This window comes from Schistosoma haematobium, chromosome 3 (assembly GCF_000699445.3).
Source record: "Schistosoma haematobium chromosome 3, whole genome shotgun sequence".
In the NCBI taxonomy this organism is placed as follows: domain Eukaryota; kingdom Metazoa; phylum Platyhelminthes; class Trematoda; order Strigeidida; family Schistosomatidae; genus Schistosoma; species Schistosoma haematobium.
In genome coordinates, this window is record NC_067198.1 from 24019914 (window position 1) to 24046960 (window position 27047).

At 38.4% G+C, this 27047-nt stretch overlaps 1 protein-coding gene across 1 annotated transcript in view; it reads right to left on the reverse strand.

Moving 5' to 3' along the window:
* Positions 1–1450: 1450 nt before the first annotated feature.
* MS3_00005313 (uncharacterized protein) overlaps positions 1451–27047 on the reverse strand; it is a 30060-nt gene continuing 4463 nt past the window's right edge. The window contains exons 2-8 of the mRNA XM_051213355.1: positions 22021–22103; positions 21216–21982; positions 17656–17913; positions 11899–11983; positions 6773–6880; positions 4443–4736; positions 1451–1992 (exon numbers count right to left, since the gene is read on the reverse strand). Of these exons, the coding sequence (XP_051069326.1) occupies positions 1747–1992; positions 4443–4736; positions 6773–6880; positions 11899–11983; positions 17656–17913; positions 21216–21982; positions 22021–22077 (1815 nt within the window). The 5' untranslated portion in view covers positions 22078–22103 and the 3' untranslated portion in view covers positions 1451–1746. The remainder of the gene's footprint in view (positions 1993–4442; positions 4737–6772; positions 6881–11898; positions 11984–17655; positions 17914–21215; positions 21983–22020; positions 22104–27047) is intronic.

The following is a 27047-nucleotide window of genomic DNA, read 5'->3' on the forward strand; positions in this document are numbered from 1 at the left end:
AATCCCCAGACGACGATGAGAATCATAATATTTAAAAATAAAATACTACTAAAAAAGGAAATCGTATTTAAACTTCTGAAAGTAAAATCCTAGCTATGCGCAATTGATACAGAAAACTACGCTGATTTAATAATCTTACGGGGGAAGCTATCGTCCAAAACCTCTTATCAAGGGATGTACTCTTGTGAAGAGTGCTTATAGACAACTATAATTGTATTACAAACAATCGTTGGGCTATTCCAGTGCATATAAAAGCAATGATCGTTTGTTTGGGAACCAATCAAACACAATATTTAGTCCAATGAGTATGTGTGCAGAAGTTTATTTTACGTAATTTATGGTATATCAGTCTTATAATTTCCACTTATGGGAATACGCCTATCCTACCTATTTTTCATTTGTTCAAAATGTTTCTGGAAATCCTGAGAAGTCAGCTGCTAACCCACTCCATGCTTTTCTCAACACCGAACGTTTTGTTGGAATCGTGTATACATATGACCATACAAGAATCCATTTATTTCCAATCATCCAAACAGTAATCCAGATGTTAAAAGGCATTAAAGTAAACTTTTCACCATCATATATCGATAGCTGCCTTTACCTTTATCCAGTACATTTCGTGGATTTGATGTTGGTGTACTTGCTTCAAGTAACAATTCCTCATTAAAACCAAATTTATCACTTTTCCCAAAGGCTTTGGAACTGTTAATTTTTATGTTTCTTCGTTTTTCGCTAGACTATAATTTTCACCATATCTAGTATAAATATTATTGCTTTCACTTCTCCCAAAATCGTATTGAGTTGCTCTTTTGAAAATCTACAAACAAATTATAAACTATAAATACTCTTGACATCAGTGGTTCGGAAATGAATAGGAATCAACAGAGGGATTCGAACTTTGGTATTATATTATGAATTCTCCATAATTATATTTTGTCGGTCAGTGACAGCAACAAAGTATCTGGAGAAATATTATACAATATCCTCCTTTTGTTCATATACTTAGATGAAACACGAGTGATCCCGGGTCACCCAATTATATTGTCTTCAACAATCAAGAGTAGAACCAGATAGTTCATTAAAGACAGTTGTTAACAATTTCAAATTTTGTAGATTTGTTGTCAGATGCGTGTACACTGACCAAAAGAGAGGTAGTAATAATATCAAGGTAAAATCATGATAATTGGTTCAGAAATTATCCACCAGATGTTTTTGATCTTCCATTTCCACTACCGTTTAAGAAAGCACAAGATGAAAGTTTGGGGGTCTAACATATCATCCGCACAAAGTTCTGAAATTGAGATGGCTGGTCCCTATTCCACAATGAAAATGCCCCGATTGGGCTATTTAAATATATTGCGTTTCCGCTATTTTATCCGGAATGTGCTTACATTTAAACCAAAGTGAAGTATACGAAATAGTTATTATGGGGCTATTTATAACACATTTCAAATAAACAAAATGAACTATTCCAATTTTTTAGAGAGAATCTATTTTATTTCTAAATGCATCGATTACACGAGTAATAATTAAAAAAAAAGAAGTGAAAAATCCAACCTGAGAACATATTTTAAGATAAAACTTAACAGGTAGAAATCAGAAAAGGTGTAAAAAAATAAGTGAAAATATTGAATTACAGGGTATGTTCAAATGCAAACACATACACAGGGTAGAAAATTTCATCAAAAATATTATCTTATCAATAGAAATATAACCCAGTAAAAACAAAAACATTAGGGAGAAATTTCATTTAACTCGTAAGTCCCTGAACATATTTGATAGTCCATTTTCAACATTGTGATTTCGATTATTTTCATCTGGAGTTCTAGACAACTGATACTTTTCTAGTTCACAAGGCATTTTAGTTACATTATTGGAAGAACAATGCGGCAGAAGACGTTTATCATATTGTGCAGCTAAACTGGGTCGAAGCATACGACCTTTAGGTGTATTAATGAGTAATTCAAACTTCGAACGACAATGACCACAAATCTATTAAAAGATAAGTACACTAGAATAAATGTTTAAATCACTATTTAATTGGTTTATATGCACTTACGAAACATTACAATATAATCGGATTTAGAGACTTTTCCATGCATTCTTAACTCACTTCATTTAATTAGATTTTAGCAGCTAGACACTATAGATCTTTATTGATGTCATAGTGAATAAAAGGATCATCAGAACATCTCAATAATTATGTTGCTAGGAAAATAGAAATCTGAAATTTGGATAGTTACTTTTTTGACCAATTAGTTTCTATATAGCTTTGATGAGTGGCTACTAATTTTTTCGTGGAGTTGCTTTATAATAATTTATCTTTTATTATTCATAAACTACAGTCAATTGTGAATAATGCTAATCAGCTTCGCATCAGAAATATCCAACTTATGTACTTACTGAGATTTGAGGGTTTTAGTGCATTAAGGTTTTATCTTTTACTTATTCAATCATGTGAGTTTTGCATTTGATTAGTTAAAGATACTGGTGACTACTCAACTGATCTTCTTGTGCTCTGATTATAGATTTATTAAAATAGGGTTTTGCATGGGAAATACGGTAATAAAGTTTGTGGCGTAGTGACGATCAGAACAGATATATACTACCATAAATGACAACGGTAAGATTTATATGGAACGAACGACAGTTAGTTAATCATAACGTAGAACCTGAACATATGTACATCGGTTCAAGTTGTCACCCCATCAGCATAGACAGATGAAACTACCAGGGCTAATCCCAGAGTAGTAGAGATAATGACAGTATAGGTTGTAGTGGATTAATTAAAAGATTAGGAATCATATATATATATATATATCTGTGTGAACAATGCATTAATGAGTTTGACAATGTTATATGTTAAAAATGGGGAACCTTCGCATTTGTTACGGACAAATACTTCAAAACTGTTCCATTTGCAAATTAGAAAGGTCAGAATGATTCGCTGTAAGGTATCAAGTTATAATCAGTATGACAAAAAAATCGTGTGAATAAAATGCAGAATACAAAAATGTCATCGGGTTAATGGAGATAATATTGGTAATAACATGTGAATATAATAAGTAACCAGAGTGTTCGCCACTTTTAACATTTAGCATTGTTTAATTCACTACCATACCTTATTTTGCTTTTGTAAAATAACACAACAATACAAAGACCCATGAGTAAAAGTAATGTTGACAATATTTGGCAAGATTAATTTTAGACGATAAAAATACATAAACCGAAAATTGTATGTGCGGAGATTTTAGTTCTTTCTATCAAATTAACATGACTATTGACTTACTGGGCCCGAGTTTGACCAGGGTAAGAGAAGTAGGACGTATTTCTTCAGCATAAATAGCTTCAAATTTTTATCAGGATAGCTAATGCTTTTGCCATTTTAAGGACGAGTGCGACAAACTATTGAGAATCATCAATCTGTGTTGGCACTATGACCAGTTTAAAGTGAATAAGCTACTGTTGAGCTGTCTACTGTCTTGGCTACACCTTTGGTAAGCTACGCTGGAAGTTGTTCACGAGCACGAAAGTGCGAATTCCTGTATCTACCTCCACATGAGCAGTCGAATCGATAAATGCAAAACGAGGTGTTCAGTTCAGATGATTCAACTTTCACTTTCAGTAATGCCATCGGAGAAGTGGAAACTATTATCTTGATTGTTTTACATAACCTCTAGATTGGTATTTCAATGGATGAATCGCCTTTGCATTTTAGGGGCATGAATAGGGACCTCTTATTCAAAGTATGTACATTTTTAATTTGGCATTCATAGTCACATATCTATTTATTAAATCGTAGAACCTTATAAAAATTTATCGAAAACAATATTCTTACTATATATATATATATATATATATATATATATATATAGTATTATGTTTAGTATTATGTTTAAACAGTTGGGAAAAAGAATTATTTTGAAACTGAGGAAAAAAGAAGAATAGTCACTTAGGCAACCTAAGTAAACAAAAGGAACTTTGAATCACAAACAGTTTTGTATGGGAATCAGATGTTATTATGTCACTTGAACTATTGGTTTAGAGATCGTGAAGATGTGTAGCTCAGGTGGATGATTTTGATGGAGTTTTGTTCTCTGAGCTGCATGGTTTGGTCGTGGAGCTTTCATGGTTCTTCTGAACGACATCATCAGCACAAACTTCAGATAGAAGTGAAGCGTTCGAATTTCTCCACAGGACAAGCTGTGAACTACATATGGAGAAATCCGAACGCTTCACTTCTATCTGAAGTTTGTGCTGATGATGTCGTTCAGAAGAACGATGAAAGCTCCACGACCAAATCATCCAGATCAGAGAACAAAACCCCATCAAAAACTATTGGTTTAGTCTACTTAGAATAGCGGCATCAATTTCAAATAATTTATATTAGAATGCTATTAGTGAAAAACGGGAAATAAAATAAGGAAATATTTTAATCTTACCTTTTTAGTAATATCCAAAGATTTGCTATGTCGATTAATACATACACCACACCCTGTGCATCGATATGTGAATCGTGTATCAATTGTATATGCGTGACAAACAGAAACCACAGGCAGCTTCGGCCAAACTCGATGAACACGGTTAGCCCAAGATTTCCAATGTCGTCCATGACCATCATTTAAACCATTAATCAACCAAACAGCAGCGTGACAAATCTCGTGCAGCAGGGTATCGCGAACGCGCTCAGCTGTGGTGCATACTTTTTCCGATAACAAAATCTGAGCGATACGAACCTATAAGTTGTCACAAGTTGAAAAAAAACGTGGCAATAATGAAGTTGGTTATTATTAAACATTTATCGATTGATGACACATGTTTAAATAATTTATACAACAGGTCAGATTTAAGAACTTTCATCTATCTTTGGCCCATTTGTTGTTTATAATCATATTAAAATTCGGATTGATAAACATCACAATAATATGGGTTAGTATCAGTCAACTGCACTAGTTAGAATGACCATTGAAAATCAGTCAAATGAAATTAATGTTTTGTAAGAATATTTAACGAAAGACAATTATACACAAAAAGTTATACTACTTAAAAAGTAAACATTAAGGAATTTAGAAATGGAATGACTGGAAATTTCTTTTTCGAACTTCTTCTGAAATTCAAATAAACCGTGCGACTTGTATTAATTTATATGGTATTTGGTCATCTTGATGGCATTTCTATTTGTCGTATAAGTGCTTTCGAGAAGTTTGAGAAGAAAGATGACAAATTAGTAATCAAGACTCATTCATGCACAGGTAAAGGATTCTCTTTAAAAAATTTTTACTTACACGTAATAAACTTATGTTGGATCAACTAATCACTCAACAGAACACTCAGAGAAAGTAGATAAATAGTAGCCAAATCAATTAAATGATACAGCTTTATTTGAAGAAAAGCTGCATTAATGAGCTGTGATCAAATAAAAGTTCAATCATTAAATTAAAGCCAAACTCACAATCAGTTGCCGTGGCCACAACAACTTATTTACCTAATACAACTTTGTATGCTTGGTTTTGTGATACATTTATCGAAGGTCTGTAAAACTAACATGGCACTCAGACCAAAGCAGACGAAACGGAGTTCTAACCTTCAGACTCGTAGTTGAGAGTATGAAAAATTCCAACGATTAATTTTATGTAGTAGCAGCATAAGGTGACAAGAATGTATTGTGCTTTAAACGTTATGTGAAATATAGTCATTATTTTCTACGGATATCAAGGTACCCTCTGAATTTCCAGTGTTAGAATCATGATTTTTTAAAAAAAGTTAACACAAAAAAATGGGTTGACAAAAGGATTCTATATTATTGGCTTTGTATCTATGGTCACAAAGCTTTATGGTCAGAAAGACGAAACGAACTACTGAAACCGCGCTTTAAATAAAGTGTTGGAGCTATCGATCTTAGTACACTGTTTCAGACCAAATAAGAGTATCTACTCGCCAGAGCTTCCGAATCGCATGCCTTTGAAGCATTCATAGAAGAAATTTAACGTGTAAAAATCCTAGAAATAACTAGCGATGAGCAACGTAAAGATGTGAAAAAAGTCTGCAGAAACAAATAACACTAAATAACTGTTTAGACTCATCGGACACACTGAAGTTAAGAAGTCAACGGTTTGATAAATTGTCAATGAGAAAGGTGAAACCTTGTTTTTCTATTAGACAAGGTGACTGAAAAAATGAGTGGGTTACTTTTAGAAACAGTCCAACTAATCTTCATCTAATCTACAAATACTCACCACTAACTAAGTTTGTAAGAATTATTCACGCCGAATTTCCGACTCACAGAAGTCTAAAAAGAACTAACCAACTTGAAGTTGGTAAGATTAGATCCTCTTAAGCCTTCTGACCACTTAGAATAACGTAAAAATGTCCGTAATGAGTATCTTTTATTCTAAACGTAAATATTTGCTTAAAAACTAGTTTGCATCTACCCCTAGTTTGATCATAAGGAGTGCAGCAGTCAAGCCCATTTACTACCTCAGTCATTCTGGAAGTTTCACCAGACTTGGTGGGTTGGTAGTTGATAAAAAAATGGACAATGATACAATCTTTGATTGCATGTTTTTCCTTAAACCGTATTTCTCATCTTTAGCTTCAGATTAATTTTGATATTATTTTCCCTTCACTGTTTTTTAGATCAATTGCATTCTTTATTTTTCGAACTCCTTGAGAGCGCAAACCCTCATCTGATCAAAGAAAACAAAGCGCACATCAACGTATAATCTTGTTTAAAAAGTGAGATATAAATAAAGCCAGAGTTTCAAAGTTGTACCTGATTAGATGTTCCGTTTGAATGAGTGGATGTACGCATCATGTACTTGCAAAGACCAGCAGTTTTCAATAGTCGACGACTCCATATAATCTCTAACTTTGGTGGTAACTGTGGATGAACATAAGTAGTGAGTAAAGATGATATAGCAGATAAGTAGGATAGAATAGAGGAAATAAATAAACAGTAGTGAAATAATTGAATCATAGTGACTGATTTAGGATCGTCAACGATCGGTTTCAACCACCAGTGTCTATCATCAAAATAAAGTACTCAGGGGATTAGCATCTTTCTACAAAATTCAGGCTGTATGGAATGATGCTAAGTTGTAGCATATTATACTTTAGTCATGTCAGTTTGGTTTGAATCCAATTACCATGATTGTCGGGGGTGTACAATGGATTAGAATCCCTGGCTCATAACCCAACCAATTCACTGAGAACTGGCACACAACATCATCGACTGGTTGCCTTCTTAAGAATGTACACCGTAATTACAAGTTGGTCCATTAATAGGTGAGAAATGCTCTAAAGACATTGATTATTAAATAACTGTAGTATACATGTAAGCTAAATGTAAGCAGAAAACTGAATTTTCAACATTTTGAGGTTTCGTATAAGTCGCTTAACTCCGCCTGTAGCCTGGTCGTGCACAGACCAAATTGCAACACTACGGATCATCGTCGAACAATCAGTTGAATGGAACTCATCACTATACATCAACTTCATTGATTATGAAAAGGCATTCGACAGTGTAGATAGGAGGACATTATGGAAACTTCTTCGACACTACGGAGTTCCTGAGAAGATTGTCAATATTATCCGGAACTCATACGACGGATTACAGTGCAAAATAGTGCATGGAGGACAGCTGACAGATGCATTCCAAGTATGGACCGGAGTCAGACAAGGCTGTTTACTCTCTCCCTTCCTCTTTCTTCTGGTGGTCGACTGGATTATGAAGACCTCGACATCTGAGGGAAAACACGGAATACAATGGACTGCTCAGAATCAATTAGACGATTTGGACTTCGCAGATGACCTAGCCCTCCTATCACGTACACACGAACAGATACAGATGAAGACAGCCAGTGTAGCAGTAGTCTCTGCATCAGTAGGCCTCTGCATACACAAGGAGAAAACCAAGGTCCTCAAATTCAAGGCGGAGAACAGCAATCCAATCACTCTTGATGGCGAAACTCTGGAAGATGTAGAGTCCTTCACATATCTAGGAAGCATCATCGATGAACAAGGAGGTTCAGATGCAGACGTAAAGGCGAGGACTGGCAAAGCAAGGGTGGCATTCCTACAATTGAAGAACATATGCGACTCAAAACAACTTTCAACGAATATCAAAGTGAGGATCTTCAATACGAACGTCAAGGCAGTTCTACTGTATGGAGCTGAAACATGGAGAACTACAACAACCACCATCATCAAACATGTACAAGTATTTATAAATAGCTGTCTACGCAAGATACTCAACATCCATTGGCCGGATACCATCAGCAATAGCCTTCTGTGGGAGAGAACAAACCAACTTCCAGCTGAAGAAGAAATTAGGAAAAGACGATGGAAATGGATAGGACATACATTACACAAATCGTCAAACTGCATCACGAAGCAAGCCCTAACTTGGAATCCTGAAGGGAAGCGAAAAAGAGGAAGGCCAAAGAACACATTGCGTCGGATAATAGAAGCAGATATGAAAACGATGAATTACAACTGGACGGAGCTAGAAAGGATTGCGCAGGACAGGGTTGGATGGAGAATGCTGGTGAGCGTCCTATGCTCCTTCACGAGGAGTAACGTCCGAAAACCGTGCGAAATAGGACAATAAGCTTCCTTAGCTAGGACATTAGAATCAGTCAGACCTTAGAATCTCGCGCCATCGGTGTTTGCTGCGTCTCCGAAACGCGCATACAGGATCCGAGTAGCGTCATCTATTTGACCTCACCATGCCAAAATATAGAACCGACTCGATTCACACTTCGTGTATCTGGAAGCCCAGATTCTGCTTCCCGCGGCCTCGCCGGCGTAGGTATAGCATTGAGTCCTAGGGCAGAACTAGCTCTCTTAGAGTGGATCCCAGTAGACAGTCGTTTGTGCGCTGTCCGACTGAACGGAACAGTAAGGATCCGAAAAGATAGGGACACTCGTCGTTGCCTCTTCGTCGTCTCTGCCTATTCTCCCACTGACTGCAGCTCAGATGATGTAAAAGATGAGTTTTACAGAAAGCTCTCCGACCTCCTCCTTAAAGCTAGGCGTTCGGATGTAGTAATAATGGCCGGTGACTTTAATGCTCAAGTAGGTAAACTAAGCGATAGGGAAAGACACCTGGGTGGATCTTATAGCATCGTGGCTCAAAGAACAGATAATGGCGACCGTCTGTTGCAGCTATGCTCAGATAACCGCCTCTTTCTTGCAAATACTAACTTTAGGCATAAGGAAAAACATCTTTTAACATGGAGACCCCCGAATTCGTCCCAACGTTGGACCCAAATAGATCACATCGCTATCAGCCACCGATGGAGGGGCTCGATAGAAGACTGTCGCTCATTCTGAAGCACATGCCTAGATTCAGATCATGCTCTAGTACGAGCGCGTATCTGTCTGCGTCTTACTGGACGTAGGGAAGACGCTGCAAGGAAGCCTCTTGGGGGCCTACTTAATGATAGTCAAGCTAAGAGTATATTTCAGGAACAACTAGGAAAACAGTTAGGCAGCCATGTAGGTGATGCCCACCCCGAGGCAGCATGGAATGATATCCGAAAAGCTGTGGAAACTGCAGTAATATCTGCTAGTACGGTCAACCATAAGGTTAGGGAGAAACACTGGATCTCAGCAGCATCTACCGCACTGGTAGATGCTCGACAACTCAGTTCATCTGGATCTGAACATAACGAAGAGCGGAGTCAGCTTAAGCGCAAGTTGACAAGAAGCCTACGCAATGATCGCGAACAGTGGTGGGTAGCGAAAGCAAGAGAGATGGAAAAGGCAGCGGCAATAGGTAATAGCAGACAATTGTTCAGACTTGTTAAGAAAACCGGTATTAGGAACCCGACTGTTAGCGAAACAATGTCAGAGAAAGATGGACATATTATACATTCTCAATCCAGGAGATTAGATCGATGGGCAGAACACTTTAGGGATCAGTTCAACTGGCCTTCAGTCACACTTCGGTTTCCACGATCTCCAGTCAACCCGAATGGCAAGTTAATTTAGGTCCTCCGACTCTTTACGAAGTTGAAAAATCCATAGGAAATCTGAAGCGAGGGACAGCAGCAGGCCCTGACAGGTTTACTCCTGAGATTTTTAAGGATGGTGGTCCAGTATTAGCAGTGAGATTAACTGAGGTCTTAGGTAGAATTCGGGAACTGGAGGTAATCCCATCTGACTGGTCTCAATCACTGATTGTGCCAGTCTATAAGAAAGGACAAAATCCTATTGTGACAATCACAGAGGAATCAGTTTGACTAATATAGTGTCTAAAATATTAGCTTCAATAATACTTCGACGCCTAACTAAAGCTCGTGAAGAGCAGATTAGAGAAAACCAGGCTGGTTTTCGACCTGGATGTGGTTGTATAGACCACATATTCACACTACGTCAGGTTCTAGAACACAGACACACGTTCAGACGCCCCACAATCGTAGTACTTCTCGACCTTAAGGTGGCATTCGACTCTGTTGATCGTGAGGTTCTGTGGCAATGTTTGTCACTGAAAGGAGTACCAGAGAAGTACATTAACCTTGTAAAGGCTTTCTACTCGAACATAACTGGTCGAGTGAGAGCTTATGGCGAACTGTCATCAGAATTGATTACCTCAAGTGGTGTTCGTCAGGGCTGCCCACTCTCTCCATTCTTGTTTAACTTTGTCATTGACGTACTTTTAGAGATAACACTTTCCTCATCTAAATTTCCAGGGGTTGAACTTCTACCAGGAGATTCACTTGTTGGCTTGGAATATGCTGATGACATAGTTTTATTTGGTGAAGAGGCTGACAAAATGCAGAGTCTTCTGATCACTCTAAGCAACAATGCAGACATGTTCGGGATGCGATTCTCGCCCTCGAAATGTAAAATGTTGCTTTAGGATTGGGTTGCATCGACACCCGAACTAATGATAGGAAGTGAAGTAGTTGAGCGTGTCGACCGCTTCATTTATCTTGGAAGTCTGATCAGCCCTTGTGGTTTGGTGTGTGACGAAATCTCAGCACGGATACAGAAGACTCGACTAGCTTTTGTCAACTTGCGTCATTTATGGCGTAGGCGAGATATCCGTCTATCAACCAAAGGACGGGTTTACTGCGCAGCACTTCTTTCCGTCCTACTTTATGGCAGTGAAACATGGCCGGTAAGAGTAGAGGATATTCGTAGGTTACTAGTATTTAATCATAGGTGTCTTCGAAATATTGCTCGTATATCTTGGGACCATCGAGTAAGTAACGCAGTTGTTAGGAAACGGGTACTAGGTAAGGATGGCAAATCCATTGATGAAGTAGTGAAACTTCATCAGTTGAGATGGCTGGGACACGTGTTACGTATGCCCAACCACCGAGTGTCTCGACGATGTTCAGTGGTATAGGAGTAAGTTGGAAGAAAGCTAGGGGCGGCCAGACCAAAACATGGCACAAGTCCATGAAGTCACTGACAAGTTGACTGAGTCATGTTGGTAGGTGTAGACTACCTGGTTGGGGACCACGAGATGATAGCAACCGATGGTTAGAGACCCTGAATGACATGGCTGAAAATCGTTTGCAATGGCGCAGGTGCATCTACTCTTTGTGTTCTCCCAAATTTTGATCTCCTTATTCCTCCTTGTCTCTTTTTTTCTCCTCTCAAATTTATTCCACTGTATTATACTCTATAAGTAACATCTCCAAACACTAATCTTCCCGATTACTGCTTATACTCTTATTACCTCTACCACTACGGGATTTGAATCGACAACTGCATCTCTGTGCTAATGTGGTGTGGCAACTCGAACTGATGTACATATGTACGAAGTTCTACGTTGTTACTGACTTTCTACCCATTAAATATATATATATTATATATATATATATATATATATATATATATATATATATATATATATATATATATAATAGTGTTGAAAGGTCTTACTTGGTTAGAAAATATCTTTTCATTGTAAATTTGGTATAATTTTTCAGCTAATTCAGATCGATTTGGCTTAAACTTTTGAAGAAATCTGTAACATTGATAGCAAAAAATAAATAAGAGGTTAGTGCTAAACATTTACGCATCTCTCAACCTGCAAAAATTAAACAAGAAATTTAGAACTTAGTAATCACATGCGAATTCACGAGACTAATTAGATATCATAATTTTTATGCATGAAATGAGTGATAATTATTCATATGGAGCGTCATTTATCACTGCTTAATGAGATCATGATTATATTATCTGCTTACTTGAGAGAAAATAACTGGAGTGGCTTTGAATTTATGATCTAACGGTCAATTACTTATTTCAAGTTCCATTTATGTTCTCCATAACATAACGTGGCAGTCCAAACAATCAGGTTAAACAATTTTAGACTAACCAAACAATCTAGGATATTGAGCGATAGCCATCCATCCATACACCGAAAAATGACAGTGATCAAAATCGAACCTCAAATGAAATCCAGTAAACATGTGAATTTTATATTATCTTATACTGTTACTCCCATTGAAAAACGGATTACCTTTATCGCTCTCTAAGGAGTTATATAATTTCACAAGTGTAATTGGTCTAAACTCATTTCCACTGGGTAGGACTAATGATACTAAGGCCGAAAAATTACTCATGGCAGTATCAAAGTGTGGGACTTCATCGTTGACAATTGTTTATGAACTACTGAGCTTTTATAGATAAAAAACTAAGTAGTCTATTTAGGGTTGTTTCTCTTAGGTACCGATAGACTTCGGGTTTAGAGATTCTACGCTATATTCATTAAACTGATACCCCCAGTGTTTTGCGATAGAATTGTTCATCCATTATATAAAACGAAACGGTTAGTTAAGGACTCACAACAATCTCTTGAACCGTTAATGAAACTGAAAGATGTAAAGGCATAAGTGAACTAACCAGTGTTTTTAGTACATCACAAAACATCTCTCAAGATAACATACTTGCACTTTTTTCACTTTAATTAAGTGGTCGCTAAAACTGTTGCACCAATACAATAAAAATTATATCTAGCTACACGAAACTTTTGTTGACCTAGAAAATCGGTGTAAAAGTATATGCCGTAAAAGAATCAACAAACCATTGCAGACTTATCGTTATAAGCTATGTAAGCTAGTAGGCTGATATTGAGTCAGTCAATCAGCTACAACGTAGGACCAGGCACATATATACATCGGTCCAAGTTGCTACACCTCATCAGCACAACAAGATCAACACCAAATTCATAGAAGCAGTTACTTCAATGGTAGTAAAAAATACACTTAATATAAGGATTTGATACAGGGAGAAAGAATTAGTTCACAGAAAGAAAGGTATAAAGTAATTTTATTCTCACAGTTTAAGGGAAGACAGAGGGTGCATACATCTACACCATTACGATCGATTCTAAGCCATGTCACCCAGAGTCTCCAACCATTGGTTACGATAGTCACGCTGACCCCAACCAAGTAGTCTGCATCTAACAACATGCCTCAGACGAGAAGTTAGTAACCTAAAACACTCATGACACGTTTTGGTTTGGCCGCCCCGAACTTTCTTCCAACCATCTCCAATACCGATTATCATCGTTGGTCACCGGCTACCATGGGACTACATCTCCTTACGATGCTCCACTGCCATCTGGGTTAGACCTTTAGGTCAAAGGCTCGGGATGTGGCCCCCTAAGATAACCACCTGCTTCGGTCTGGGCACCTGAGAAGTAACACAGCCCACACACAAATATGATGAACGTTTTACGTGCGTTTATCCGGGGACCCTGTGGCATCTTCGTCTGGTCTTGCTGGCGTTGGTGTCGCACTAAGCGCTAGAGCTGAGGCAGCACTAATCGATTGGACCCTCATTAACAGTCGGTTATGTGCTGTTAGATTAGAAAGTCCCATCAAAGTGAGAAGAAATCGGCGTGAGAAACGATGTATTTTCGTCATCTCCGCTTATGCCCCGACAGATTGCAGTCCGGATGCAATCAAAGATGAGTTTTACCACCAGTTATCTGTTCTTCTCCAGAAAGTGCATTCGACAGATATTGTAGTACTAGCCGGAGACTTGAATGCTCAGGTCGGGCGTCTAGGCACAGAAGAGGATTGTTTAGGTGGACGATGGGGACTTGTTGGTCGCAGGACAGATAACGGGGACCGTCTACTGCAACTGCACAGACCACAACCTGTTCCTGGCTAGCACTAACTTTCGGCACAGTCATCGCCGATGTGCCACCTGGCGTCCTCACTCTGCATCTCAAGTCTGGACTCAGATTGATCACACCGCGATCAGCTACCGCTGGCGTGGTTGTGTACAAGAATGCAGCTCCTTTTGGAGTACCTATCTGGACTCTGACCATGCCTTGGTCTGCGCCAATCTTACCTTACTTTTCAGTGGACAACGAAGTGACCGCCACCAACGGATTGATGTTAGCAAGCTGGTTGCAACTTCTGTTGCTAGTAAGTATCGAACCGAGCTAGCCTCTAGGCTAGCTACCACTCCACCGAAAAGTATAGATGAGCATTGGTTGCAATTGCATGACCCCATCAAAATGACAGGTACAGTCAGTTGTGGGTTCGCGAAACGTCCCGCTTATAAGCACTGGGTTTCTTCAGGTTCCTTACAATTCATTGAAGCCCGTCGGTCTACTCCGGGTGACCGTGAGTTTGACTACAAACGAAGGATGTTACGTAATGAAATCGGGCAAAGCTTGCGTAAGGACCGAGAAGCCTGGTGGTCGAAGCGTGCTAATGAGCTGGAAGCAGCAGCTGCATCTGGTAATTACCGGAAGCTCTTCCAACTCATCCGAGCCACTGGCAGCAAGAAGTCTGGTGTGAGCGAAACAATCTACGAGGATAATGGGATGCCAATCACTAACATCCATCGACGTCTTGGACGATGGGCGGAATTTTTCGAAGGGCAGTTCAACTGGCCTGCTGCTCCGGCAACATCGATCAGACTGTCCTGCCCTCCATGGCCGGTGACGAATGATCCACCAAATGAGGCGGAAGTCCGCAAAGAACTCCAACTCTTCGAGCGCTACAAATCACCTGGCCCAGATGACTTACCTCCGGCTCTTTTTAAAGATGGTGGTGACTTTCTGACTAAGGAACTGACGACGTTGTTTACAAAGGTCTGGGAGCTCGAGAGTGTACCAACGTCATGGAATGAGTCGATAGTTGTCCCTATCTTTCAAAAGGGTTCACGTCGTTCCTGCAACAACTATCGGGCAATAAGTCTACTTCCGATTGCGTCCAAGCTATTGGCTTCCGTCATACTTGGTAGATTGTTCAAAACCCGAGCAAGATTGGCTCGCGAGGAGCAGGCTGGGTTTCGTTCTGGTCGAGGATGTATTGATCATATCTTCACCCTCCGCCAAATGTTAGAACACCGTCATACTTATCAAAGGCCAACAATCGTAGTATTTCTTGACATCAGGTCTGCCTTCGATTCGTTGGATAGGACTGTTCTCTGGGATTGTCTATTGAAGAAGCGTGTGCCTGAGAAGTTTATTAACATCCTAAAAGCCCTATATACAAACACCTCAGGCAGAGTGAGGGCATACAACCACCTCTCTCCATTGTTCCATTCAAGCAGTGGGGTTAGGCAGGATTGCCGAATCTCACCATTCCTCTTCAACTTTGCCATCGACGACATTCTGGAAACAGCTCTGATGGATGTAAGTAATCGTTGTGTGGATCTGTTGCCTGGAGAAAGACTTCTCGACCTTGAGTATGCGGGTGATATTGTCTTATTGTGCGAGAATGTCCAAGGCATGCGATCCGCACCTAATCAGTTGGAAATCAGTGTCCGTAGGTATGGTATGTGCTTTGCACCTTCGAATTGCAAATTACTTCTACAAGACTGGCAGAATTCTAATCCTGTACTCACCCTGGATGGTGAGAAGATAGAAGTAGTCGAGAAGTTCGTGTATCTAGGTAGCTGCATAAGTGCTGGTGGTTGCGTGAGTGATGAGATCAATGCACGTATAGTGAAAGCCAGAGCGACTTATGCCAATCTGGACACCTTTGGTGCCTTCGTGGTGTTAGTCTGGCTGTAAAAGGTCGGATCTACAAGGCGTCGGTGAGAGCAGTTTTGCTCTATGCTTGTGAAACCTGGCCTCTCCGAGTTGAGGACGTTAGACGACTCTCTATGTTCGATCACCGCTGTCTCCGAAGAATTTCTGACATCCAGTGGCAACACCATGTCAGTAATGCAGAGGTTCGGCATCGTGTGTTAGGGCACAGAGATGATAATGCAATCGATGTCACCATCTTGAAACACCGACTTCGGTGGCTTGGACATGTTCTACGAATGTCGTCCCAAAGAATTCCACGTCGTACATTATTTGCCGACTCTGGGACTAATTGGAAAAAGCGGAGAGGTGGTCAGTGTATGACATGGTGTCGTGGTATAAAAGTAAGCTGCGAAGGGCTGGCTTGTGTTGGCCCTTCACGACTCCCTGGCTGGGGTCCGAGAGATGGTGCGACACAGTGGCTAGAGACGTTATCAGATATGGCTCAGAATAGAAGCCAGTGGCGATCCTGCTGTACCCTTTTACTTTCTTCATAAAACGTGGTTGTATCTTACTTAACTGAAAGATTTCTTCTGATTGTACCTTTCCGTTCCCCCATTATTATTATTACTACACTACCTTGCACCAACCTCTTCGTTATTGTTCTCTTTTTTTGCACTCCTTACCTTTTTTTTCTTCCTCTTCGAATTCTCATTGTTTTGTGTGGCGCATATATATTGGCGCTCTCTTGTACCAATATTTATGTGTTCAAATAATTAAATAAATAAAGAAAGAACAACTGCTTGAGGTCGGTCACACACGACGTAGTTGTGAGTAAATTCCGTGTTCGCTCCGTACCTGCTGAGACCTTACCTCCGAAGACGAATAGGCATGGGATAAGGCGAGGTGTGCATTTTTAGAGTGGATCTTTTATAACCACACCGCTCATTTATAGGAGGGCAGCACCGCTGTTATGCTGGTTGTCTGAAGGAAACAACTTACTGCTGTCACATCTCTGTACAGTCAACAGTACGACATTGACTTCGGACCTTAGGTTTGCTACTTTTAGTCTTACTGCTCTTCAAACGACCTGTTTGGCATAGTAGGACCATGAGGAACAATTGTTCCAGGCACGACCACCACGTCAAAGTAACAGCAACAGTCGGATTGATATTAGCATTAAGAAAAGTAACTGTTAGAGTTTAGCTCCGCCAGAACGACTTCAACATTAGTTTTATACGGTGATATTCCGAAAAGTAGGTACTTCTAAAACTAACTTTACAAACCCGGATACACACAAAAGTCATCAGTAACAATAAATAGGTTTTTTAAATTCTGGAGATTTCAGTTAAATTTATTTGCCATTTGGAATAACATAAGATCATTAACTACATAACTAGATGGAATCCGAAAGTCTGCATTATGTCCTTAGCCTTCCAAATATTTACAAGGTCATTCAACCGACCAGACTAAAGGCGACCTACAATCTTCCAAATATATTAAAAAGAGATATATAGTAATTAGAACATTCACGATTTTTGTATTTCTGTTTGTCACAAAGATTTAGACTAACCTGATATTAGAAAGGATTACAAGCATTATAATCTAGCTTTCTAAGAAACAGCGAAATTTTACTGCCGGACAGAGTAAGGATAGTAATCAAAGGTAACATGACGGTAGTAAGTATCAAGATAGCTTACTTTAACGCATCAGGATGACGAAGTTTCTCGTGTGATGTCTGCTTCCTGTTATCATTATTGTCAACTGGATAAAGAGAATAAACGAATTCCTCCGTAGATACACATTGCGAATTACGCTGTTCTATCTTATATGAAATTTTCTGATATTTGGAAATATGCGGATACTTTGAAACTTGAACAGCACATGACTGAGTTTTTCTATCTGGAACAACATATTTTTTCTTAGAATCAGAAAGTTTCGATTCTGATGATCTTGATCTGAAAAGCAAACGAATAACAGTTGCGTATACATAAATCAATTCACAGAAACGTATTAAAGTACCCAACTACGATACATTAGAACGATCTTAACACTCAAATTGAGTATCCGCAAATTAACTAAATATGAGTAAACACAACGAGTCACGTACATATGAATCTGAATAAATGTGTGAACCATGCTTGTTCTTGGAAGTGCAAACCTGATTACCAAAACTTAATGTGAATCAGTCCTGAATCATTGACACAATAACTGAAAATAGAATACCCTAGCGTTGTAACTGCAGATATTTACATACAACTTAGAGCTCACTTCTGTAAAACCCTGAACCAGACAACCCAAATGAGAACACAAAGACAATGAGGATCTACATGACACCCAAAATATATCAAAAATCAATAAGTGAATACACTAATTTTTATATGGTGTAGTTCTTATGAACGAAAATGAATATTTAGACGAGACGATCGCTTTATTATATGATAAAAGAAAATTTCAAAAAATGAAATCATGGAAGCACTAAATGGCCATTTAGTCCAAGTATGGGAATCCTCAGCCGTACACATTCACAACCCAATGCACGAGACTCAAACTAGAGAACTTCGGCCACGCGCACAGACACTTAACCTCAAGACCACCGTGCCAGAATCGAACAGTGTCCATAGCATTAGAAAATAGGGATGAAAAAGACAATTTACTAAACAAATTGAATAACATTCATCCATCAATTACATCCACTCGTTTAGAAAAACGGGGTAAAAGCGAAACATTTTTAGACAAGAAGATTGGATGTGTCATTTAAGAGGGACGTACAAAGCAATCAGCGATTGGTCAATATACCCATTTTACACTTCGGTACCAATTAAATATAAAAGAAACTCAATAGAAGTCTTTATTTATCATGCTGAAATGGTTTGCTTCGATGACATTATCGAAAATGAATTAAATAATATCTATAGAATTCTTGGTAAGAATGGTTTTCCTGCTAAATTCATCAATGAACATATGAACGAGACAAAAATCAGACCGATGATTACGACCATTCAGATTGGGTTACAGCTCATAAGTGAAGCTGTGAAATGCTAACACAAAGGTTAAGAAAAGCTGTATAGAAAACATTCACTGCACCCAAGCTAAATGTGATTTCTTACAATTATTCGATATCATTTTTATAATCACTTGTGATATAATAAAATAACACCACTACTCGATTAATATGATTTTATTGTTGTAAATTACAAATATATTAGTCTGCAGCCGTAATGATGAAGAAAAATATTCCTTCTCCTGTTTATCTTTTCAATAATCTTTATATGATGTATATTGATTAACAATTAGGTTTTCATTGATAACTTAATAAATATAAATATATAGTATCATGAAATTAGCTACCTATGATCAACAGATATAATTAATATTACTCTTTCTTAAAATGTGATTAAAATTAGTCTCATTAAAATGAATAGTAGTTCACAACTATAAAGAACTTGTTTTATATTATAGGCTATTGAAAGATTGTTTCTGTGTGGTTAAGTTTCTAAGTGATCAACGTTGAGAACGCTATATGGTTTTAGGAAGATATATCATTTGATAACCCAATCCTCATCGATTTATGACTATTTACCGTTTACTAAGACTGGGGCGATTAGGATGAAGAAAAAGATAAAAACCAAACAGTGCAACTGTCCATAGATCAATTGGATGTCAATCGAAGTCGTTTAGGGAAATGTAGACGGCCTCAGTAGAACACTCAAAATATCAAGAGTCGCTTACTTTAGGCCTTAAATTATACAGACCGAAGTTTAACACCATGGTCCAAATAATACTATTCTTCATTTTTCTCGTAATTTTACGAACAATTGTTATGCCATATTTATTCATTACTTGTCTACCAAACAAAGAAATACCATTGGTCTTTGAAGTCATCCACTACTGAACTGGATTTTTTTTTCAAGAAGCGTAGACCTCCTTTTTCAACTTCGGTAGATTACATCAATCTGTGGTTGGTAGCTTTACATAATGTGTAGCAAAGTCGGTAGTAATGAAAATGTTGTAACGGGTGGGACTGCAGGTTTTTGATAAGCAGCGTTTATATCGATCGCCTCTGTGACAGTGACACGTAAACACGTAAGGACGACCTAGTGCCCTGACTGGCCCTGCTTCGCTGTCTGTCCTAGCCAGTTGAGTCAAGAACACAAGTCACAGCCTCGGAGTTATGAATCATTATATTTCAAACATACTTTGTTTATATACTAGTCAAGCAGACCACAACGTACCACAAAGTAGAAAATAACATTGTACAATATTGGCCAACAGGAAAATAACACGTTAAATAAATATCGACCAATGGGAAATGTACATTTAAGGTCCAAGGACACCATTGGACTTAACATCATAATTATTGGTCTATTTTTCCGACTACCTAACAGAAAAGTCTTAATATTATTTACTACTTTTATTCGCCAGTTTCATATACCATTCTCCAGCTATGTTCGTAGTTGTTAGGTTTCATCAATGTCACTAGTATATTAAGCTTCTTAGCTAATCAAATTATTCTTGCGTTAAGAAACATGAACGGAAAGATATTTGTAATGATTCTTATAGTGTTTATCTAATGATTTAGGTCAAGTAAGTTTGCATTTGTAAAAGTATTAAAGTATGTAATAGAATGCTAAAACAAGCATACACCGCAATAACGGTTTAATGTCCTGATAACCAATAAGAATTGTTCTTTAGCGATGTATCTTTAGAAATCTACAATATTTTTGATTATGTACACGGAGGCATTGTGTTAGAAGGCATCGCAACAACATTCCAAAATGGTCAACATATTTGAGTTCATTAGTTCTCTGTTGTTCGTGATGTTCAAGAAAAACGACCGTAACCACAGTCGGTGGACTTAAGTTCAAAACTGCGACCTACTGGTTAAAAGCCGATGAGTTTAGAAAGCAAGCCACCGCTTCACTTGAGAGATAATGGGATGAAGTGCATACATGTAGCATTTAGCTTCCACTGAACACCTTGCAAATAAAGAAGGCGTCTTGTTATACATCAATGCCCATCATTACTACTACTAACCCAAGCAAATAATACTGGTATCCCAACGTTTGTTTCGAACAACAGCTTGATAAATATCAGTTCCGAGAAAATACACCCAATATTATAGAACATAACTATAGTAACAATTATTATGAAGGATAGTCATATTAACTACCTGGAGATCAATAAAACAGGAGGTCTAACAGAGACGAAATATCATATGATAATAAACATGAGACTTTCTGTTAACTAAACAACTTACGGTAATTTTGTGGTATCAGACAAATGCAACTTGTTGTTGACTCTGTAGTAAAACGTTTGATATGGCGAATCACAAATCGACCTATCATTGTCATCAGAATCCCAAGATGACCATTCACTGACTTGATTAACCTCAATTTTATTTATCTTGGTTTGCTGGGATTTCAAAAAGTTTTCAAATGTATCATCATCATCACTACTGCTAGCATGTGATTTGATATTGTTAGAACTACGGTTAGCTGTCTGACCAGGTGATTTTTTATTTGAGTCACTACTAGAAATTGACTTGTCTACGTCAGCTTTGGAGGATTCCAGAAACGTTGTAAAGAAATTATCGTCGCTATCACTAGGGATAACATTCTCTTTGGTACTTGTATCAACGTTATATTTGAGCACTGATGTAGTTAGTGCAGATGATTGTGCAACGAGATCATCACTGAAAACTGCCTGAGTTGTCTTTGGTTCAAAGAAGTTTAAAGATTCATAATCACCAAAGTTGTTACTTTTACAGTAGGAGTTTCCCAGGATACTTGAATTACAATGCGAGTTAGTCTTTAAAAGTGCTTGCATTGGTGACTTTTTACCAGAAGGTGCGCTGGTATTTTCTACAGTGAACGACGAATTTTTTCCTATATCAGATTTTTCGTGCTCGAAATGAAAACTATGTGATTCGTCCAAATGAAATGTAGAAGGGCGTATTTCACGGGAACTCGTGATCAGATGGTTGCCAGTGCACAGAGGATGTACGCTTTTTTTCCTTGAACTGAGCTATATGAATAGCGCAATGGTAAGAGAAATAGACTTACGTGTCCAATAATACTCAAGATATCATTTTTGATAGGTGTTCGGTTAAAAAAATCCATTTGACCGTCTAGAATTTTATACGCAGCTAGTATAAAAAATAAAGACATTTTGGGGATTAAATTCAAGTAACTATTCAGAAAGCTAAACGAATTAATAAGATATTTTTAGTAAACGATCTACAGGCTAAATAAATTAATTTTTGTCCATCAATCAATCATAGAGATTACATGTAAACGTTAACTAATGAAAACTCCTAGCCTTTGCAAGTACATGACACGTACAACCATTTATTTTTAAGAAACATTTAACTAGATACATGTTTAAAATTCACCAGTTGTACAAATGTCTAAACTGTTAGGAGCTTTATTCCTCTGGTCAAACAAGAACTACCATTTAAACAGATATTCTATTTGAGGAATATATAAAATTGAAAACGAACGTTGACCATTTCAAAATGTCAGAACCTTTGTTGGTTAAAGTCACCACAGGTGGCGAATTTCCTTTGAATGTTTTGCCGTACTTTTCTTTATTTAAGAATCATATATGCTTCCTAAAAAATGTTCCGAAGATTAACGAACATTTTTAAATTTACCAGCTTTGTGTATATGATAGATTTTTCATTAGTTGGCAGGAAGTCTTCACTTGTTGTTATTGAATAAGAATGCATTACTTAAAAGTGGTAGTTTTCAATTGCTTGGGAGTCCTATTAAACCCTTTTCTAGTAACAGAATCTAGAGCAACTACATAGACCGGACGACTAATACAGAACACCTACCCCATCCAAGGATGACAACGGGACTTTTGTAGAGATTTTGTATATATCGACTAGGGGTAATCAAATAAGTAAGAATTATGACACACACAGTGTTCTATGAAATGGACTAAATAATAGGGATACGCCCACACTGAACCTGCCACTTTAACATGATCAGACGTAGATATTGTAATAACTTGATCAAACCACACTATCTGGAATTGATACGATGACCAAGGACTAGGCCTAACAATCAAGTTCTAGCTACTTGGAGATTGACTTACAAACTAAATCGCTACGATGGTCGATGACATGGTACCTTGCACATTTTATGTGAATGTTTCGTACATAAGGTCATTTCGTTACATAAAAAATTGTTTCGTTGAGGTCTTTTCCAATCAATCTTCCTTACTAGACTTCTCTTCCAGTAGTCCATGGAATGATCGTTGAAGTGTTGTGTATTAAACCCCCGTCCACTCTATTCAGTTAGTATAGATCTCCTTCCGTTTTAGAGTTTCGGAAACACCGGTTATTCAGAATTATCGTACTTAAAATCAAAATAGGAACACTTATTTCTTTACGTTCTACCATACCAGACAGGTCGATCAAGCAACGCTAAGCAGCAACTTAAGTTTCGAGGGTGAAATCGTACTTCCAACTGTATTGAGATGCGAAGACAATAAGATGTTTCCTTTACATAACTGAGGTCTGCAGTGACTACTTTTTCTCAATAGAAGGAAGAGGTTAGAAAACGTCACGTATAAAAAAATGCACCCTACAGATTCTCGCTCCAGCCAGTAACAAAGTATGGAACTAACCAAAAGTAACCCATAAAAAGGCTCTGTATGATCATCTGCGATTAGTTATTTCTTAAGTGTAAGGTCACGCCTTTAGATCGATGAGACCACTACTAATGAAGTTTCTCTTTCAAGTTCCTCAAGTACCCCCACTGTGTTACAACTCCAAAATTCACAAAAACTGGCACACCCCTAACAAGATATAAGATAATTTTATTTACGATCAAATACCTCCACTACATGATAATTCGTCGATCATTATTACAAATCCTTTCCTATGGTCGCATCTTTTTTCCACGCGCGACCAAAATAAATGATTTAAGTATGGTGCACTTACCTATATATACTGTTGCAGGCTCAAACTAGTTAAGTCACATAAATATTTGCAAGGCAACAATGTCCTACTCCGTCTTCTCGTGGCGGGGGCGTTGTTTGCTAACTTGAAAAGCGAATTTGCGGTGCTTAAATCAAATTGGTGAACACGGATCCATATAAGGGGAGTGAAAAATCCTGATTCCAAACCAACTGTGTACATGGGTTGCAAGACTTTGAGGAAACAAATGTGGTGTGAACTCGTTGTTGATCACCGGCCATCATGAGGTCGCATCTCCTAAAGTTCTTGTGGACGAGACCACAAGGTCTTGGGGAGCACCCAGACAGTATTCCACCCCATACACAAATTCAACGATTTATGAAGTGCAAATTTATTTTGATACCCCTTTGTACCAGTATGTGTTTACATAATTTTTAAAAAATACAAGAGTTTATTCAACGTTACTCCTGGTTTCCTGGAGTCGCACTGAAAATTACATTTTCGAGCCAATATCTCAATTTTCGTTCAACTTCATCATAGACCTACTGTTGGAAATAACGCTCTCGTAAACTGCATTTTAGGGAATTGATCCCCTACCAGGAGGTCCACTTATCGACTTAGAATAAGCAGATGATATAGTCCTGCTTAGTGAAGACGCTAATAAAATGCAGTGTTTTGGTAGCTCTGAGCAACAATGTCAGAATGACTGAGATGCGTTTCTCCTCCTCTATATGCAAGTTGTTACTTCAGGACTGGCCTGCGTCAACACCTGAACTAAAGATAGAGAGTGAAGTAATCGAACACGTCGACAACTTCACTTATCTTGGAAGTCTGATCAGCCCTAATTGGTTGGCGTTTGAAGAAATCTCTGCACGAATTCGAAAAGCTCGTTAGGCTTTTGCCAACTTACTTCACCTATGGCGAAGGCAAGATAACCGTCTATAAATTAAGGGACGAGTATACTAGACAGTAGTTCGTTCTGTTTCACTTTACGGCTGTGAAACGTGGCCATTAAGCGTAGAAGACAATCGTAAGCTACTAGTATTTGGTCACAGTGTTCGCGTTAATCTGAACAACTTCTTATTGAGTTACGAATATTGTTACGGTAGTGAATACTTAGTCTGTAATGTGCATGGTTTAAAGCACATTGCTGAAGAGGCGATTAAACAAGGCAGTCTAGAGTCATTTTCTGCCTTTCCTTTTGAGTCGTACATACGGAAATGAGGCGTTCAGTACACTGCGGATATGCAGCGCCTAAACAAGCTACACAGCGGTATACCGAAGAAGTTCCCTTTCAAAGTCTACTGACTCAAGGCATGTCAGAAAATGTGACTGAGTCTGAGGTAAGTTATGATTTCTCTAAGGAAATCATCACTTGCAGAAATTCAAAACTGTCAACTACTAGGCCTGACAACGCAGTTATTGCAAACGGTCAACCGGGGTTCATCACAAATTACTGATGGAGGCAGGGATGGGTTTAGGGCATTCCATAACCCTTTAGACTTCGTTATTGACCCCTTTCCCTGCAGCAATTACTTATTTACCCCTGTTATTCCTTTTAGAGTAGTATAGGCCGCCCACCAGCCCTCTCCATCCAACCTTGTCCTGGGCAATCCTTTACAGTTGTTATTCATCCTCTTCATATCTGCTTCTATTTCCTGACGTAATGTGTTCTCTGGCCTTCCTCTTTTCCGCTTCCCTTCAGGATTCCAGGTTCGGGCTTGCCTCGTGATGCAGTTTGGTGGTTTCTGCTATGTATGTCCTGTCCACTTGGAACGTCTTTTCCTAATTTCGTCTTCAGCTAGAAGCTGGTTTGTTCTCTCCCACAGAAGGCTGTTGCTGATGGTATCCGGCCAATGGATGTTGAGCATTTTGCGTATACAATTGTTTGTAAATACTTGTAACTTACTGATGATGGTTGTAGTTTTCCACGTTTCAGCTACGTACAGTAGGACTATCTTGACGTTCATATTGAAGATTCTGAATTTGATAGCGGTTGACAGTTACTAAGAGTTCCATATGTTATTTAGTTGTAAAATGAGACCCTTGCTTTGCCAATACACGCCTTTACATCTGCATCCGATTCTCCTTGTTTATCGATGATGCTTCCCAGGTACGTGAAGGACTCCACATCTTCCAGATTTTCATCATCAAGTGTGACTGAGTTGATGTTCTCCGTATTGTATTTGAGGATCTTGCTTTTTCCTTTGTGTATGTTGAGGCCTACTGATGCAGAGGCTGGTGCTACATTAGTTGTCTTCATCTGCATTTTTTCGTGTTTATGGGATAGGAGGGTTAGGTTATCTGCGAAATCCAAATCGTTTAGTTGATTCTGAGCTTTCCCTCAGATGTCAAAGTCTTCACAATTCAATCAACCATCAGAAGACAGAGGAAGGGGGGAAGTAGACAGCCTTGTATATTCAAGTGTTCAATCGTAAGCCACGAGTGTATGTAGATTAGGCTGGCAGATATACTTTGCAAGTGCATCTATATACCGACAAAGCAATATGGGGTTATTATTCCCCTGGTACATACATTTCAATAGATAACGTGACATCATTTCTCAAGGTCGGTCGCAAATATAATAGTTTATGTAGTAAGTATGCCTGTTGGTTAGTGCTTTGACCTCGTTCACCAGGAACGTATTACGAATGTTCTTGAATGTAATAAGTTTATAATTTTTAACGCTATAGCATTGATTTTTAGCATCAATCAGAACAGTACATCTTGGCTCACGACAACGGGAGAGTCAATTTCTAGTCATCCCTAGCAAATGGCTGCTGAACAACGAACTTGTTGTGTATCGCGATGATGTGTAACCGATATTCTTGATAGTATCGATTGCGATAGTCGCTTTTGTTCGAGAAAATGCACAGTATTACATCGTTGTGCTAAGTTGTAATCACTTTGATTTCATTGTTTTTAGGTGACTACCATATAGCCGAGGGACTGAAAGTATCTTTCACTACAGTACTCGGTTACAAAAGCACAAATGCACCCAATGATGACACGCTGCCGTGTGGAACAGAGAAGCCGAAGAGGTAACTTGATAAACATATACAATTAATTCGTTGTTAGGGCTGTAAAACGCTAAATGAACGACTAATTGGGCACCTCTGAAGAACTAAAGGTTGTTGAAATGGAAGATGCATCCGTCCTGGTCGA